Source organism: Hypomesus nipponensis, chromosome 26 (assembly GCF_054491055.1).
Source record: "Hypomesus nipponensis isolate SF chromosome 26, ASM5449105v1, whole genome shotgun sequence".
NCBI classification, from domain to species: Eukaryota; Metazoa; Chordata; class Actinopteri; order Osmeriformes; family Osmeridae; genus Hypomesus; species Hypomesus nipponensis.
The window spans coordinates 8,920,779-8,938,220 of record NC_140386.1 but is presented as its reverse complement, the minus strand read 5'-3'; the positions used below and the strand labels follow the sequence as shown (position 1 = coordinate 8,938,220).

At 48.0% G+C, this 17,442-nt stretch overlaps 2 protein-coding genes across 3 annotated transcripts; one reads left to right on the top strand and one right to left on the bottom strand.

Moving 5' to 3' along the window:
• The first annotated feature begins 2,618 nt into the window (after window positions 1-2,618).
• Window positions 2,619-5,591, top strand: LOC146221356 (E-selectin-like). Its single transcript, XM_084692354.1, has 6 exons — window positions 2,619-2,812; window positions 3,075-3,260; window positions 3,489-3,677; window positions 4,013-4,201; window positions 4,868-4,993; window positions 5,395-5,591. The coding sequence occupies exons 1-6, from the start codon at window positions 2,638-2,640 to the stop codon at window positions 5,460-5,462; spliced, it is 933 nt and encodes a 310-aa protein (XP_084548480.1). The 5' UTR covers window positions 2,619-2,637; the 3' UTR covers window positions 5,463-5,591.
• Window positions 5,592-7,985: 2,394 nt separating this feature from the next.
• On the bottom strand, window positions 7,986-17,178 carry lmx1a (LIM homeobox transcription factor 1, alpha). 2 transcript variants are annotated; one of them, XM_084692375.1, is made up of 9 exons: window positions 17,034-17,178; window positions 16,752-16,799; window positions 16,252-16,432; window positions 11,133-11,350; window positions 10,826-11,016; window positions 10,539-10,616; window positions 9,960-10,041; window positions 9,689-9,864; window positions 7,986-8,396 (listed from the first exon to the last, which is right to left on the bottom strand). In XM_084692375.1, the coding sequence occupies exons 2-9, from the start codon at window positions 16,777-16,779 to the stop codon at window positions 8,346-8,348; spliced, it is 1,005 nt and encodes a 334-aa protein (XP_084548501.1). In that variant the 5' UTR covers window positions 16,780-16,799; window positions 17,034-17,178; the 3' UTR covers window positions 7,986-8,345. The 2 variants fall into 2 exon arrangements, with proteins under 2 accessions (XP_084548501.1, XP_084548500.1); XM_084692374.1 differs by having other exon boundaries at window positions 9,694-9,864.
• Between the last annotated feature and the right edge of the window lie 264 nt (window positions 17,179-17,442).

The window sequence follows — 17,442 nt, the reverse complement described above, 5'->3', positions numbered from 1 at the left end:
ACAGCGCAATTGAGCCTTCATTTTGTCAAAGGCGGAGAAGAACACGCAGGGCTTGGTTTACACTTATCAAAAATTCTAGCCACTGGGGGACCAAAGGCAGGCTAGGGGAACTCATATTGATGTTAAATAACCTCATAAAATGAAGTTTTCATGTCATGTCACCTTTAAAACAGAGCATTCGAGCCTTCATTTTGTCAAAGGCGGAGAAGAACACCCAGGGCTTGGTTTACACTTATCGAAAATTCTAGCCACTGGGGGACCAAAGGCAGGCTAGGGGAACTCTAATGTTAAATAACCTCATAAAATGAAGTTTTCATGTCATGTCTCCTTTAAGTTCAACACTTCAAGTTCAACAACTGTCTGGTCCCAAACCCCTGGTCACTGCAGTTATTTACCGCCCCCCCAAAACCTAACCCTGCTTACCCCTCTGACCTGTCTGAATTTCTCACACAACTCTGCGCCATCTCTCCATCCGTTCTGCTACTTGGTGACTTTAACATACACGTCGACTCATCTAACTCCACAACCTCTACAGAACTCCTGGACATTTTTTACTTCCAACGACAGGTCGATTTTTGTACCCATAAAAAAGGACACACACTTGACCTGGTCTGAACCTCAGACATCACCAGCAGCAACCTAACCAGCACCAGCCTCACCATCTCTGACCATCTGGCTATCACCATGGACATGGACTCTACCCCCCATATTAAGCAAAATCATTGCTTATATAAAATAAAATAAAACATTCCAGAACATAAAGTCTATCAACTTCCCCTCGCTCTCCTCTCTCAACATCGCTTGTTCCTCTTGCTACTCCTCCATCATCCAATCTGGCTCCAACAAGCCCAAAATGCTTTTCTCCACCATCAACAAACTTCTCAAGCCAATGGACACCATCTCCACCTCCTTCACCACCAGCAAATGCAACTCATTTCTATCCTGTTTCCATGACAAAATCATTGCAATACACAACCAGCTGGCTGCCCCCTCCACTACCACCCCTCCCAGTCTTCAACATGACCCTCGCCTACTTCCAAGCCACGCACTCTCTTCCTTCAGTTCAATCAATGAAACCGACTTCTCCGCCTTAGGGTCTCCTGCATGAGGACCTCCACCTGTGCCCTTGACCCCCTCCCCTCTTCCTTCCATCATGAACATCATCAACTCCTCATTGTCCTCTGGTCCCTAACCCCCTCCCCCCCCAACTCAAGCTCGCTGCTTTCACCGCCGTACAAAAAAAACCTGGTCTTGACTCCCACATCCCCAACCACAACCAGCCCATCTCCAACCTCCCCTACCTGTCCAAAGTCCTTGAGAGAACTGTTGCTTTACAACTTGTCGAATGCTCCTTAAGGAGCCTTCGTTTAATGGACTTTGGAGAAAATGATGAATGGGAAAAAAAGAGTGATGCTTATTATAGAAAGTGTGCTTTTGCATTAAGATGTGTTTTGACTTTTTTGCATACGTATATTGAAGTTTTGCATTAAAAAGTTTTAGAATTAGCTTGCATACATACATTAAATTTTGCATTTGAAAGGTTGTGTCTCTTGCATACGCATATTGAGCTATTAGATCAAATGTGCATTGGCAAATGTGTTTTTAGGAAATGGCTTGAATATGTTTTAAGATATGTTAGAAATAACTAGCAAAATACTTTTAGAGCTTTTTTGCCTTTTGGATGATGAATGGGAAAAAAAGAGTGATGCTTATTATAGAAAGTGTGCTTTTGCATTAAGATGTGTTTTGACGTTTTTGAATACGCATATTGAAGTTTTGCATTTAAACGTTTTAGAATTTGCTTGCATACATAAATCAAATTTTGCATTTGAAAGGTTCTATCTCTTGCTACGCATATTGAGTTACTAAATAAAATGTGCATTGGCAAATGTGTTCTATATGTTAGAAATAGCTTGCTTTGTTTTGAATTAAAAATACTTTGTAGATGTGCATTTTAAATAGATCTGTCTGACCTGTCAACAACTCGTCTGGGTCCTGAGACTGGGAGCTTCTTCTTGACATTAGGGCAGGGCATCCTCCCAGGACATTTTGTTTGTTGTTTAGTGGCGCTTACCTGATACTGGTTGAAGTCAAGGGTAGAAGCATCTGCGCATTTCTTACATACACCTCAGTAGAGAGAGAGAGAGAGAGTGAGAGAGAGAGATTGAGAGATGCACTGACTCAAACCTTGGTCAGCACAATGCGCGCAAACAGCTAAAACGAGAGAGAGAGAGATAGAGTTTGTGAGTGTGTGTGTGAAAGAGAGAGAGTATGTGTGTGTGTGTGAGAGAGAGAGAGAAAGAGAGAGAGAGGGGAGATCTCTTTCATTTGGGCTTTACAATTCAATTTAATGCATTAGGCTAAATGTTGTAGCCTATGTAGGCTATTTAAGTTGATTTTGACATAATTTATTTTGATATAAATGTAGCCTATATATTGAACTGATGAGAATAAGAAAATGAGAATGTCCGTAATAAATCATAGTTTTCCCGTTGGGTCAGTGTTCCAGGAACGTCTGGTTAAGCAAGAACACGTCTAAGCCTGACAATTAGCCTGCCCCGGACCAGGCTAGTTTTGAAGCATAAGTTACCATAGAAACTGAGTTCGAACTACGTTGAGCTAGTTTTATAGAACCAAATGAACTATAAATGTGTCAGACTAACTGACATAAGTCTGGCTTATTCGGTAAACTCGCTTTATGGAACAGGCCTCTGCAGCTTCAGCTGTGAGGAGGGCTACTCTCTGACAGGAGACCACGCCCTCACTTGTCTGCCTGCCGGGCAATGGACCAATCACACTCCTGCATGTGAAGGTGAGTTCTATGGCAACAAGCTTTTCAGGTGGTAGGTTAATGTTCTCACAACAGTACCACTGGGTTAGATTTTAAACATTGAAATAAATTCAGATTTCAATTTTAAAGAGGTGAGTTCAAAACCAACACATTCGGTGGTGTTTACATTTCAAAAAGTATTCAATGCCTTTTAAAATTCCAAACATGATCAAGTCACAAATTTGCCTCTATAATCTGAGCTCAGCCTTGTGAGTCACAGCCTGCTCTCTCTGCTCCCCTACAGTTCGGCCGTGCGACACCTTAACTGCTCCCCCTCATGGATCCTCCTCCTGCTCTCACCCCCACGGTCCCTTCAGCTTTGGTTCCCACTGTGTGTTCTCCTGTGAGGAGGGCTTCCAGTTAAATGGCACAGCCCAAACAGAGTGCTCCTCCCTGGGCATGTGGACCAGTGAAGTTCCCCCCTGTCAAGGTGAACGATCTTCCCCACCGGAGGAAACCGTTTAATGTCACACATCCCCATCTGTTGGGAAAATGCAGACATGTTTGTGTTAGATAACAGTAGTGGTCAGTATGATCAGAATTGATCAGTTTATTACTTTATGTCCATTGACTAGAAACACTCTACAGAAGTCTGAATGTTTCCTTACAATCTAGATAATCATGACCTAATTTCCCTGCTCCACGTCAACACCCACAGCTCGCCCCTGCCCCCTGCTGGCCACACCACCACATCACGGCTGGATGAACTGCAGCCATCCCTACTCCAGCTTCAGTTACAGAACCCAGTGCCAGTTTGGCTGCGATGAGGGCTTCCTGCTACAAGGAGCTCCCTCGATTAACTGCAACACCTCAGGACTCTGGAGTGGAAAGGAGCCTCTGTGCACAGGTGAGGCACCTCATTAGACCTTTACAACTAACTTACTGCACGTCCGGGGATCAAATGGCTGAGTGGTTAGGGAGTCGGGCTAGTAATCAGAAGGTTGTTGGTTCGATTCCCTGGCCGTGCCAAATGACGTTGTGTCCTTGGGCACTTAGGCACTTTACCCTACTTGCCTCGGGGAGAATGTCCCTGTACTTACTGTAAGTCGCTAAATGACTAAATGTACATGTCTAAGAACCCGCGGGACACTAGGACCTGCAGGACGCCGACCGTGATTGTCGTACAGCTCAAAAAATCACATTCGGTGAGTAAGGACGTTGACTCACTTGCTCCCCCTCCAGCGGTGCGGTGTGAGGCCCTGTCGACCCTTCCCCCACCCCTGTCCGGGAACTGCTCACACCCCCTGGGGAACTTCAGTTTCGGGTCCGAGTGTCTCCTGTCCTGTGGAGAGGGCCACTTCCTGAACAGCACGGCGGGGCTGTCATGTACCTCCAGCGGGCTCTGGAGTCACCCTGTGCCAACCTGCATCGGTATGTATCTGTTACATCAAGTGTTGCTGAAATGACACGTGGTACAGTAGTAAGTAACAACTAGTAATGGGAATGTATTCACTTCAGACACTTCTATCAAAGGTTATGTACACAGGGAAATTTAACCAGGGACCTCTTGATCTCAAAGGCAAATGCGCTGCAGCTAAGTTGAGCGCCCCTAACTAGTCCTTGTTCACATCTTGTTTACGTCCCACACTTGTTTACATGACGACAGTGTAGCCGATCTAGTCTGAATGGGTCTGCATGTGTGCTGTGCGATATGACTGCATGGTGATGGTGTTTCCTGCTGTGTGCTGTGCGATATGACTGCATGGTGATGGTGTTTCCTGCTGTGTGCTGTGCGATATGACTGCATGGTGATGGTGTTTGCTGCTGTGTGCTGTGCGATATGACTGCATGGTGATGGTGTTTCCTGCTGTGTGCTGTGCGGTATGACTGCATGGTGATGGTGTTTCCTGCTGTGTGCTGTGCGGTATGACTGCATGGTGATGGTGTTTCCTGCTGTGTGCTGTGCGATATGACTGCATGGTGATGGTGTTTGCTGCTGTGTGCTGTGCGGTATGACTGCATGGTGATGGTGTTTCCTGCTGTGTGTGCTGTGCGATACGACTTCATGGTGATGGTGTTTCCTGCTGTGTGTTGCAGCGGAGGAAGCTCCCTCGGGGAGGATGATGCTGGTGTACGTGGCAGCAGGGGCAGGAGGAGCAATCACTGGGATCCTGCTGCTCGTTGGAGCAGCTCTGCTGGTCAAACACCTGACAGGGAAGACTGGTGAGGCCTCCGGGCCAGAGGTTCCCAACCCTGGTCCTCAGGGACCTCCTGTCCTGTAGGTTTGAGATGTTTCCCTGCTCCAACACACCTGATTCAAATGAACGGTCGTAAGCAGGCTTCTGCAGAGCTGGATAACGACCCGTTCATTTGAATCAGGTGTGTTGGAGCAGGGAAACATCTAGAACATGCAGTGCAGGGGTGCCCTGAGGACCAGGGTTGGAGACCACTGCTATGCACCAACACTAACATCACAACAACAGAACATTTTACTATACAACTGGAACTTATGTGTTCTCACATATAATGTGTATATATATACATATTCGTAGATTTTTATCATTGTATAATGTGTGACAGTTTCACCATCTTTCGTGTCCTGACTTGCGACTTGTGTCGTGCAGGTCAGCCCAACATGGACAGCTCTGCCTTTGAAGAGAGAGAAAACCCAGCCTTTCAACCAGACGACTGAAGCATCACTGCTACAAAAGAAGTCATGGGACTCTTCAGTTTGGTCAAACTGTTTTGGTTGGGGAGCATTCCGTACGATGCCATGTGTTAAGAATACTATAAAGCGCTGTAGGTGTCTTTGACATCGTGATGGATTTTGTAGAATGTTGTCTTGAACAAAACTCAGGTAGGACTTGTAATAGAAGTTGCTCGCTTTTGAACTTTTCTCTCAGGGCCCATGCATGATTGGAAAACAAACGTTCTCATTTACACTTGACACATTTTGAAATCATTCTGAAATCTCAAGTGATGTAAGGACAAACATAGAACTCTAGTGGACACGTGTACCGATGAAAACACACAGGAAGTGGTCACGTGTACCAATGAAAACACACAGGAAGTGGTCACGTGTACCAATGAAAACACACAGGAAGTGGTCACGTGTACCAATGAAAACACACAGGAAGTGGTCACGTGTACCAATGAAAACACACAGGAAGTGGTCACGTGTACCAATGAAAACAGACACGATGCAGGAAGTGGTCACGTGTACCAATGAAAACATACACAGGAAGTGGTCACGTGTACCAATGAAAACAGACACGATACAGGAAGTGGTGACGTGTACCAATGAAAACAGACACAGGAAGTGGTCACGTGTACCAATGAAAACAGACACGATACAGGAAGTGGTCACGTGTACCAATGAAAACAGACACTGGTACGCCCATCGTGAAGGTGGCCGTTCTCGCTGGCCGCCTCGCCCCTCTGTCACCCCAGCGTGGGCGCATGGAGGAGCAGGGTCAATAGGTGACGACCCATATGGGCAAGGGGACACTGCCAAGCCTCCACAAAGTGACAACCTGGCCTGTTCTCTGGCCCAACTGTGGCTGTGATGGACTGGGGAGGTGATCCATTATCTAAACCCTCATAGGTGTCAGAGGACCACACTGTTACACTGGGGCACCTCTGTGTGTCAAAGGTGTCACCACCAGTCATCTAAATCATCTCAATTCAGTTTGTGACTTTTTTAAGGAAACGTGACTACCAGTTCCCCATCCTTAAATATTCTTGAAGGATGTTACTGTCATGCACTCTTGGAGTAGGGGACATGGACCGACAAAAGTCAACAGTTTAGTTTCTCACAAATAATACCAAGCAGACGTAGTAAGGTGTTTGTCGATGTTGTATTACGTCACATTTGACTAATGCCACATTCAAGAGTGCTTTGCCTTTAGATACAAACTCGTCCAGATTCTTCTACAAAGCGAGCGCATCTGTCTCCTAACTAAAACAGCGTGACGCCAATTATAACGGTTAAAAGACAGAGGGTTTGTGGCCTGGGGGTTGGCACAAGCGGTGCAATAAATTACCGTACTGTTGACGGGAAACTGTTTGGCTACCGTCAGAATAATAATGAGGTTATTGCTGCCCGCTGTGACCGTATGATCACGGTTTGATTATTTTTTTCTCCTCTCACCGGATACTGCTGGCAACTGCCTGTACATCTGCCAAGAGTCCACCGGACACACACACACAGACACACACATTAATAACTAGACACTTGATCTGTGCTTTTTACTCGTGAAGTTACACATCCACGATACTGTTCTTCTTGAAAATCACATGGTTTCAAAGGACAGGTGTGGTTTGTGTGGGAGGACGTTTTTTAAGGTCCTTACACACACACACACACACACACACTCCACCTATCTTACTTCAACACTCTTCGGCTGCTTGGCAGTAACATTCCTTGGTGACAGACAGTTAGATTGTTCCTGACCATTGACTTGCGCTCCATGCTCCGTGAGCTCTGATTTCATAGTGGGAAACGTGAGACGGGTCCTGGCGGGTTCACGGCTGGGGCAAGGAGGCACAGCACACACAGGGGGCTTCATATCTGTGTGTCACACAGCGCAGTCTACCCTGACACAGCTTTCAGCCCCTCCGTTGTCTGGAGCCCCCCTCCCCACCGGCCGTGACCTCCCTCCCCAGGAGCGGTGCATTCCAGCCGGGCACGACGCCTGGGTGGTCTCCCCCTGTTTGGGCCCGGAGGACGGAAAGGTAGAAAAATGCGGCGTGGGGGTTTTTGTGAGCACAATGTGAGCGTTGACGGCGGGCGGCGTGGATGTGATCCTTACCTGCCGGTGACCCTCCCTGCTGTCATAGCCCAGCCCCGCACACCCACACGAACCACCCCTCGCTGGTCTCCTGTGTGACAGGCTGACAGAGGGCCATGTCTGGGTGACCTGTCAGCCAGATCGGACCGATAAGCCTCGTGGATGGACCGACCCAGCAGTCACCCTCGGTATTCATTACCCTCTCCGCACTCCTGTCAGATCCAACCCTTGCTTCTATCCTGAAGTCTTCACAAGACACAATTCAGACAACCGCGTAGGTTACATACATTGTTTATTCGATGTTGATTCATTCTGGCCACAAACAAATAAATACAAACACACACCAGAAGTTATGTACAGCATTAGATATATTACATTCTCATCTGGTCTTCAAGCACAGGTAGAAAGACCACAAAGTCCAGTGGTTTAGGTTTCATGTCCCACTTTTTATGACAAATCATATTTCACAGTTTTTCCAGATATAAAAAAAAGTGGTCCCACCCACATCTGGAAACAGATTTCCCCAGAAAAGTCCCACTTTCATGCAAAAACCCAAATTCACACTGCCGAGGATTCCCTGGATGACGAGGCCTTGATTTCTAAAGCACTGGAGGTGACACCCAGGTCGAGGGGGTGGGTGAGGGGCATGATCTCCCCAGGGAGGTGATGACCTGGGTGGGGTACGGCCAGCGCTCAGGAGGTGAAGTAGGAGTCCTGCATGGAGCAGAGACGGTCGATGGGAGTGAGCAGGAAGGGGTCCCCCAAAGAGAGACAGGAGCCGTCTCCTAGGTGACAGAGAGGGGCCACATCCATGTCGTCGTACAGCCCTCTGCAGCCTGCGGAGAACAGGAAGTGACATCAGTCGAAAGAGATCAGGGACAGGGACCAGACACTCTGATCTCTTACATGAAAGCAGAGCAGGCCTGGTGGTGTGGCACACCGTTACCACTAGGGGGCACCCAACAGGGCTTTTTGCAGGATGAATATTTTCCATGACGCTCTTATCACTAGTGATGTTGTTTGGGAGCACCTGACAGAAGAAACACAACACCATTTCAACACTCAGGTAGGACTGGGAAGACCTGCCATACTGTTATTCCTGCAGTGCCCAATTAAAGCCCAATCTCGACTGTCCGGCAGCTGTTTGCAATGCCCGTTTCTGTCTCGAAATGTTTACATATTCGTCAGTTTAGTATACAAATAAGTATAGGTGAACATGGCGTGGAGGTGAACATGGCGTGGAGGTGAACATGGTGAACATGGTGTGGAGGTGAACATGGTGTGGAGGTGAACATGAACATGGCGTGGAGGTGAACATGGTGAACATGGTGTGGAGGTGAACATGAACATGGCGTGGAGGTGAACATGGTGAACATGGTGTGGAGGTGAACATGAACATGGCGTGGAGGTGAACATGGTGAACATGGTGTGGAGGTGAACATGAACATGGCGTGGAGGTGAACATGAACATGGCGTGGAGGTGAACATGGTGAACATGGTGTGGAGGTGAACATGGCGTGGAGGTGAACATGGTGAACATGGTGTGGAGGTGAACATGGCGTGGAGGTGAACATGGTGAGGAGGTGAACATGGCGTGGAGGTGAACATGGTGTGGAGGTGAACATGGTGTGGAGGTGAACATGGTGAACATGGCGTGGAGGTGAACATGGCGTGGAGGTGAACATGGCGTGGAGGTGAACATGGTGTGGAGGTGAACATGGTGTGGAGGTGAACATGGTGAACATGGTGAACATGGTGAACATGGTGTGGAGGTGAACATGGTGAACATGGCGTGGAGGTGAACATGGTGAACATGGTGTGGAGGTGAACATGGTGAACATGGTGTGGAGATGAACATGGCGTGGAGGTGAACATGGTGAACATGGTGTGGAGGTGAACATGGCGTGGAGGTGAACATGGTGAACATGGTGTGGAGGTGAACATGGTGAACATGGTGTGGAGGTGAACATGGCGTGGAGGTGAACATGGTGAACATGGTGTGGAGGTGAACATGGTGAACATGGTGAACATGGTGTGGAGGTGAACATGGTGTGGAGGTGAACATGGTGAACATGGCATGGAGGTGAACATGGCGTGGAGGTGAACATGGCGTGGAGGTGAACATTACCTTACCGTAGGGGTGCATGTGGTCTCCAGGCATCTGAGGGGGGGTGAGGCCCTGCTTGAAGGGGTCCAGGTCATAGTCCTGCTGCTCCAGGGTGGTGACGCCTACCTGCAGCTGCTGGAGGCTGTGGTACGAGCCCAGGGGGTCCAGGTCAGAGGTCAGACTGCCACAGGAGGGCGCTGGTGGAGACAGAAAGGAGAGGGGGTGTGTCTGACGTCGATCTGAAGGTTTCTTTACGTCGTGACTGTGTGTGTGTGTGTGTGTGTGTCACTACCTGTGTGAAGCGTTGTGTGGTTCTGATGCTCCGGTCTTGAGGATTGTTGTTGTTGCTGCTGCCGTCGGGCTAGCTTCTTCATCTACCGTGAAATAACACGCATTTCATACATAACAGGTCTCATATATATATATATACAGCGTGTAGGGATATGCTGTCAAATTACATCTCATTCAACAACCTCTGCCCTTCCTAGCCGGTCGGTCGTTTGGACCACACAGTCTTCATAAAAACATGTGCACTCAATTGAAACACATTAATTGCAGGGAAAAGACAGGGTTGTCATTAAGGCTGGGAGGAAAACCACACACACATATACTCACACACACTCACACACACACACACTCGGTTGCTTTGTAAGGAAATACAGCCCTAATCGGCGGTGCATCTACAGGTGAGATGTCATCGGTTTCCTCGGCAAAGAGATAACCTGACTGATTTCCAGGTTGGCAAAGCTACCTGCCGCCGAAAGAGTCCCTTTATCAATGGGACGTATGGAAGTTTCTGGATGGGAGGTGGGAAATGGGGGGTGGGGGCTGGGGGGTACAGGGAGGGGGGCAGGGGGGGGATTCACGTTACCTTGGCTCTCTGGTTTTGGAACCAGACTTGGACGACTCGTACACTCAGACCAGTCTCTGCTGCCAAGGTCTCCCTTACCTTGGCGGAGGAGGGTGGAGAGAGAGAGAGAGAGAGAGGGAGGGAGGGTGAGATTAAAACAGAGAAGGAAAAAGTTAACTGAAGGTGACCCCCAGGGTCTGTACTGAATGGACCGTCAACAAAGTCTTCAGCTCATTCTAGAAAAACTGAAAAGATTTAGGTGGTTTGGTGTTGTGAGTGAGGACAAGTTATGTGTCCGACGCCCCCACCTTCCGGCAGGGCTTCGAGGAGACCTCGAAGGAGGCTTTGAAGGCTCGTCTCTGCTGGGTGGTGAGGATGGTGCGTGGGCGCTTGGGGCGTTTGTGCTCGGGGTCCTCCGAACCGCTGCGTCTGCTGGAGGACTTCACGCTCTCCTCCTCCTCCTCCTCCTCCTCCTCCTCCTCTTCATCGTCGCTTTTACCTGCCGCGAGAACAGCATGACAAAAGGAAGAAAATGAGGACGTGCCAAAACACACACACACACACAAACCCACCAGCACACACCATCCCACACATACACACACACACACACCGTACCTGAGTCTGAAGAGGCGGGGCTGGCCAGCCCCTGGTCGAGGTCTCTGGCACAGAGTAGCTGTCCTTCCCTGAGGACGCAGCGGTCTCCGGTCTGCAGCCTGCAGGCACACACGCTGCAGGTGAAGCAGCGCAGGTGGAAGACAGCGGGCCCCGCCCTCAGCACCAGCTCTGCCGGGGAGATGGCCTCGGCGCAGCCTCGACAACGTGCCGCAAACAGTCTGCAGAGCACACGGGGAGGAGAGGGGAGAGAGAGAGAGTTAGTGAAAACAGAAAATATTATTTGGCTGTGGTTCACTGCGGTTGAATACATGTTCACTCTCACTTTGTCTCTCTCTCTCACCCCTCTTTTTCTCCCTCTCCCTCTCCCTCTCCCTCTCCCTCTCCCTCTCCCTCTCCCTCTCCCTCTCCCTCTCCCTCTCCGTCTCTCTGTCCGTCTCTCTGTCCGTCTCTCTTTCTCTCTTCTCCCTCAGCAGCCCTTCACATGTTCCCTTGGAGGCCTCGAACCAAGACGCTAGCCTGGTTTAGCTGTCCTTCAGTCACCCCCCCCCCTCTCCCCCCCCCCTCTCCCCCCCCTTCCCCAGACAATCAGACACATACCCCTACAGTGGCGAGTGTGCGTCTTAGCGCCTGGCAACCAGGGCTGGTGGGGGCTAAGCCTGAGAGCCTCTGGCTACCGTGTCCCCCCCCTCCCCCCCCCGGGGAGGGGCAGAAAGGGGCACCGCGGGCTGTGGCTCCAGCCCTGCGGGGGGGGGGAGGGGGGTTTTAGGGTTCCCGGTGGGAGAGGCTGGGCTGCTGTTCCCGGGAATTATCCCCGGAATTATCCCTAAGTCTGCTTAACCGGGAGCAGGACAAAGGCACAGCAGACCCCCTCGCGGAGGGTCCATTGTGTCCCTCTTTGGCACGGCGGCTTCGTGGGTCTGTCAGGCAGGATGGTGCGTCATCGCTCTGGGTGTGGCGGGGGGGGGGGGTTCCCGATTTGATTAGGTCACCAGTGGAGTCGCCATAGATACGGGAGCTGGTGACTGCTCTCTTTAGCACAACGCTCGACGACTCACGTCTCAATGTTCCTAATGAGCTACAGACGGGTGCTGAAAAAGCCGAATTGTCAAATGTTTTCTGGAGGCCAACATGATGAGAGCAGTGTGTTCGTATCAGCGACGTTTCTTTTTCTGCGAAGAACAGGATTCATTTGGGAAGAAAAGGTTTCCAATTCCACATTCTGGATGGTTTGTAAAAGGCGCGAGTTTTATATTTGGTAGACAGACACAAACAAACATTCAAATTAAGTAAAAAAAAATAAAACACCATTATGAATAGGTGTGAACTACAACATCCAGAAGCTTGGCATTGCTGGGAGCTATTAGTGTTGCCGTGGGGTCGCCAGGGAAACCGTAGAGCTCATTCTAAGAAGCTCTGAAGAGTCAGACTGGATGGCTGACCCACCCAGACAACTGGCCCACAGCGTCCATGCTAGGCCGATGATCTTTCACATGGACGCAGGGAAGTCAATGGAATGTGTGTGGGAGTCAGGTGGCTGAACGGTGAGGGAGTCGGGCTAGTAATCAAAAGGTCGTCAGTTTGATTCCCGGCTGTGCCACTTGACGTTGTGTCCTTGGGCAAGGCACTTCACCCTACTTGCCTCGGGGGGAATGTCCCTGTACTTACTGTAAGTCGCTCTGGATAAGAGCGTGTGCTAAATGACTAAAATGTAAATGTGCATTCCTGCGATAACAATGCGTGCATCACAGTAGCCAATGTCAAAGAAAGTGTTCCATGTACAGGTTAATACAATGACGTTTCACGGCGTTCTTTTTGAGATCAGTCGTTTGTGACGCAGTACCAACTTGCAGACTCGATATATATATTATACAAAATCGATATAATATTTACCTTTTTTTTTTTTTTTTTTTTACAGTCTCCTTACTGCACTGTTGGTCTAACTATAGGCCATTCCTTCTGGTGTGTCTCACCGCAACGCCGTGCTTGCTAACACCTCACATGTAGAAGTCTGTTATAATGCCATCAGTGCTCATGGTAACACTAGCGGAACAGTCTAGTCAGTACATGACCCCTGTAGGTGAGAGTTTACCATGGTGATTCCCAGGCTTGTTACTGCCCAGGCTGAGACAGGGGCCTCTCCTATGAAGGGGGAGTCGAGGTGGTTAATATTTAAACGTTTCCATTGACATTATCGGCCCAGAGTTCTTGCCAGGAAGACTGGAACACTCAGAGAAAGAATCGGTCACGGTGAATTTAAACAACAAGGTAGAACGAGCCAGCCATCTATCTGGAGAGAGGGGCTTTCTCATGCAACAACTTTTAGGTCAGAGTGTTGCGAGACCAGTGCACAGATGCCCACACACACACACACAGTATACTCATGTACACACAGGTATATGCACATACCCACACACACACACATGCACGCAGGACCATGCAGGTACACACACACACACACACACGTGTTCGCCAGATTGATGTGTTGTTCCTGGGCTGGCTTCTAAACCTGACCTTTGCTGCAGTCTGCTACTGGACATGTAGAGAGATCCTGTTTCTGGATCGGGTGAACCTGGCGAACACTCACAAACACAGCCCGCGGATCAGATAAGAACCTGAGGGTCAAGTGGACCGCTGATGTGACCGCTGATCTGACCACCCATCTGCTGTCCAATCTATCAGCCAACTGGACCATTCAGTCGGTCTCCTCTCCCGTGACGATACAGCCAATCAGGCTCTGGATCTGTCCGTCAGCCTTCACCAGGGGCACAATGGGCTGGTCCTGGAGGAGGGGGACAGAGAGAGCTGCTGACCCCGTTTTGGATCTCTCTCATCTCGGAGACCGTAGCAGGCCAAGGTGAGTGGGAGGGAGGGAGGGAGGGAGGGTGAGAAAGGGAGAGAAGGAACAGAGAGAGAGTGGGGGGAGATGACAGGACCCTAACCCAGAACCCTGGACAGTACAGCAGGGGAACGTGGAGAGGGGGTGAAGAGATGGGGCCTGGCATCAGGCCTCCTGCTAATTGGTCAGGTCAGATATCTCACGGTCGGGTGGACGCCCTCCCATTGCTCATCTTGGGTGTGTGTGGGGAGGGTGTGTGTGTGTGTGGGGAGGGTGTGTGTGTGTGTGTGTGGGGAGGGTGTGTGTGGGGAGGGTGTGTGTGTGTGTGTGTGGGGAGGGTGTGTGTGGGGAGGGTGTGTGTGTGTGTGGGGAGGGTGTGTGTGGGAAGGGTGTGTGTGTGTGTGGGGAGGGAAGGTGTGTGTGTGTGGGGAGGGTGTGTGTGGGGAGGGTGTGTGTGTGTGGGGGGAGGGGGGTACACCTGAGTGCAAGACCATCCAGCCAGATGCCATGGCACAGAATGCTTTCATCTCGTGTTGCCACCGTCCCCAAAAAAAGTTCACGCCAAACCCCACGACTCTCTTGGTGGGTTCCCCCTCTAACATATGGTCGCCTCTGTATTCGTTCTCCCCCCTCCTCGTCAGACCCCCGGCAGGCCAGCCAGGCATTCCCCCTAGATTTTGTCCGCTTTTGAACAAATGCTGTAGTAGACGTTACATATGAGTTGGTTTTTTTGTTGTGAAGGAGAGAATGTGGTGATCGAACACGGTGGGTAGGGCTGTTCTGGTGCGTCTTCCCTTCGCTGTGTTAGCCGCTGAGGTCGTGTGCCTGGGCACCAAAGTCTAATGAACTGACTGGAAAGGGTTTTCCAACTACCGAGAGCGCCCGATGTTTGGCTTGGCAGGTGACCATGACCAAATTGTTCATAGATGATGTGAGCTTTGAGAAGATTTTCGGCTTGGCTCTAAGCTGAGAGTATTTAGATAGAAGTGTGTGTGTGTGTGTGTGTGTGAGGGAATGGGGCTAGTGTGTGTGTGTGTGGGGGGGGGGGCAGTTCTATCTGACGATGCCATATGCTGTCCCCAGCTTGCCATTGCCACACCGATGGCTTTTGAAAATGTAACACCTTTTGACAATGTGTCAGTTGAGCTCTACCCCAGATTGTGCGCTGTCTGTATGTGGAGGTGTGAGTGTGTGTGTGTGTGTGTGTGTGTGTGTGTGTGAGTGTGTGTGTATGTGTGTGTCTGTATGTTGTCACATTCCAGGGCCCACGTCTCCCCTTCCTCCTGCAGTCACCTTGTTCTCCAAGGTGCATTGTGTTACAATCCCTGGACTCATACAAACAATCCTATACACAGAGACACGCACACACATACACAAATAATGACACACACCACATTTGTACAAACACACACACACACCACACGTACACTGACAATCTAGAAATCAAAGAACTATCCCAATTTACAATGGCATAGACAAACTGAAAAAAAGATGAAAATGTAGTAAGTGTTTAAGTGGAAGTGAAAAAAAAATCTAAAATATCTTTCTCTGAAATTAAAGAATCCTATGAATCATCCACGTACACAATGTATCCTTCATATGTACACACACACACACACGCACACACGCGCACACACACACACACACAGCCAGTTGAGGGCAGCAGGGACACAAGCTCTCAGACTTAAGTGGTTTGATGCGAATCAAATATCTACCAGTACAGCCTCAAATATTCATGTTTTACTAAATGCAATTCTTGACATGGAAGAAGGTTGTTTCGTGTTCCATGTTCTCAGACTCATTCAATAAATCATTACCTGTGATGTATTGTAAATGTAATGGCATTCTAAAGTAATCACATTACAATAAAATGCATCTGAATAACTGGGTTCGTATTTAGCTAAATAACTGGGTTTGTTTATTTTTTCTTTTACAATTTGACATCAAGCAGGTCACTTTGTCCAATCATAATCTTCTGGCAATCTTCTATCTAACATTAACTAAATTTAGGCTCCTACCAGATCTGATTTTTCATCTTAATTTTATATTCATAAAGCTATCAAATTATCAAGCTTCAGAATTTTCTTTATCTCATGGCCTATGTCAAAACATGATAAGAGGTATTTTTATATTTAGTATGTTTCAGACAAGGAAAACTTACATTTAGAAATTCCAAATTATTTGAGCATAAATGTCTCTGTGTGTCAACAAATTTTGAAGCAGCCAAAATGCCTTCAACGCAACAACAACAAAAAACTATAAGACAGTTCAACCATCACTTACTTCACATAGTCGAGCTTGCAATAAAGTTTCTTGTCTCGCAAAAAGCAAGAATTCTTTAACGGGTCACCGCAAGCCACGCAGCACACGCACCGCTCGTGCCACAGCCCGTCGTTCACTCTGAGCAGGTATTTATCAAGAATGAGACGGTGGCATCCCGCGCACGCTGTCCTTTCTGTCATGCCTGCAAGAGAATGTAATGATGGATTTAGGATGGTCCACTGTAAAAACGAACACTAATATTACAAATAGAATAAGTCTATATCAAATCATGTAAATGTCAAATTAAGTGAGAAAGTTTCATTCAATGTTTTTTTAAAGTTTTTTTTTTTATATTGTAGGCCTAAAATGTGTAGGCTACAAAAGGCTAACACTTTAAGAGTATCTACCTACACGTTTTTTGTAACAATCTAAAAACACAAATTTGTTAAAGTTTGTGAAATCTAACTGCTCAAAAAAATATTAATAATTGCGAAATTCATTAAACAAAATTCTCTGCTCACCAAGTAAAGACGTAGGGTGTTCCACCATTGTTTTATCTAAGCAAAATTCTAAAAGGTGAAACAATGTTTTCATTTTTACAAATAATGAGAACAAAAATGTACAATGTACACATGATAAACAACTAAAGTTTTACATGATCGTAAAGATAACATCAATTTAGATCAACGCAAAAATGGTTAGGTTCATTCATTCATCAAGGAATAGTTTAAATTCAGACAGTTCAGTAATTGTCTACCTGTAAGCAATCTTGATTAACGAGAATCAAACAATAGCCAACCTACCATTCAATTTGTTGAGTTGTTATGTTCAGTTCTGTATACATTTATTTCCGATATTTTTGATAATAGATGATCGGACAAACAACAAGAGCACAGAGTGGCAAGGAGAACCGGAGATAACAACTTTCTCTGCTTCAGTCGGGCGATTCCAGTTCCTTCTCCGTGTGTAGTAGTTATTGAATAGGCCTATTTATCTATCAATTAACCCATTAGTCAGTGAGAGAGAGAGAGAGAGATAGATCTGTGTCTACGGATACCTGCGCATTAAAAAGGAACGTATTCCATCCGTTCCCCTCGCCATCTCTCTTGCACCCCACCCCTCGTGTCCTATAAAATACGGTTGAAAGAGTTGTCAACTAGACAAATACAACTTTTACTCACCTTTACTGAAAGATTAAAAGCTAAAAGTGAG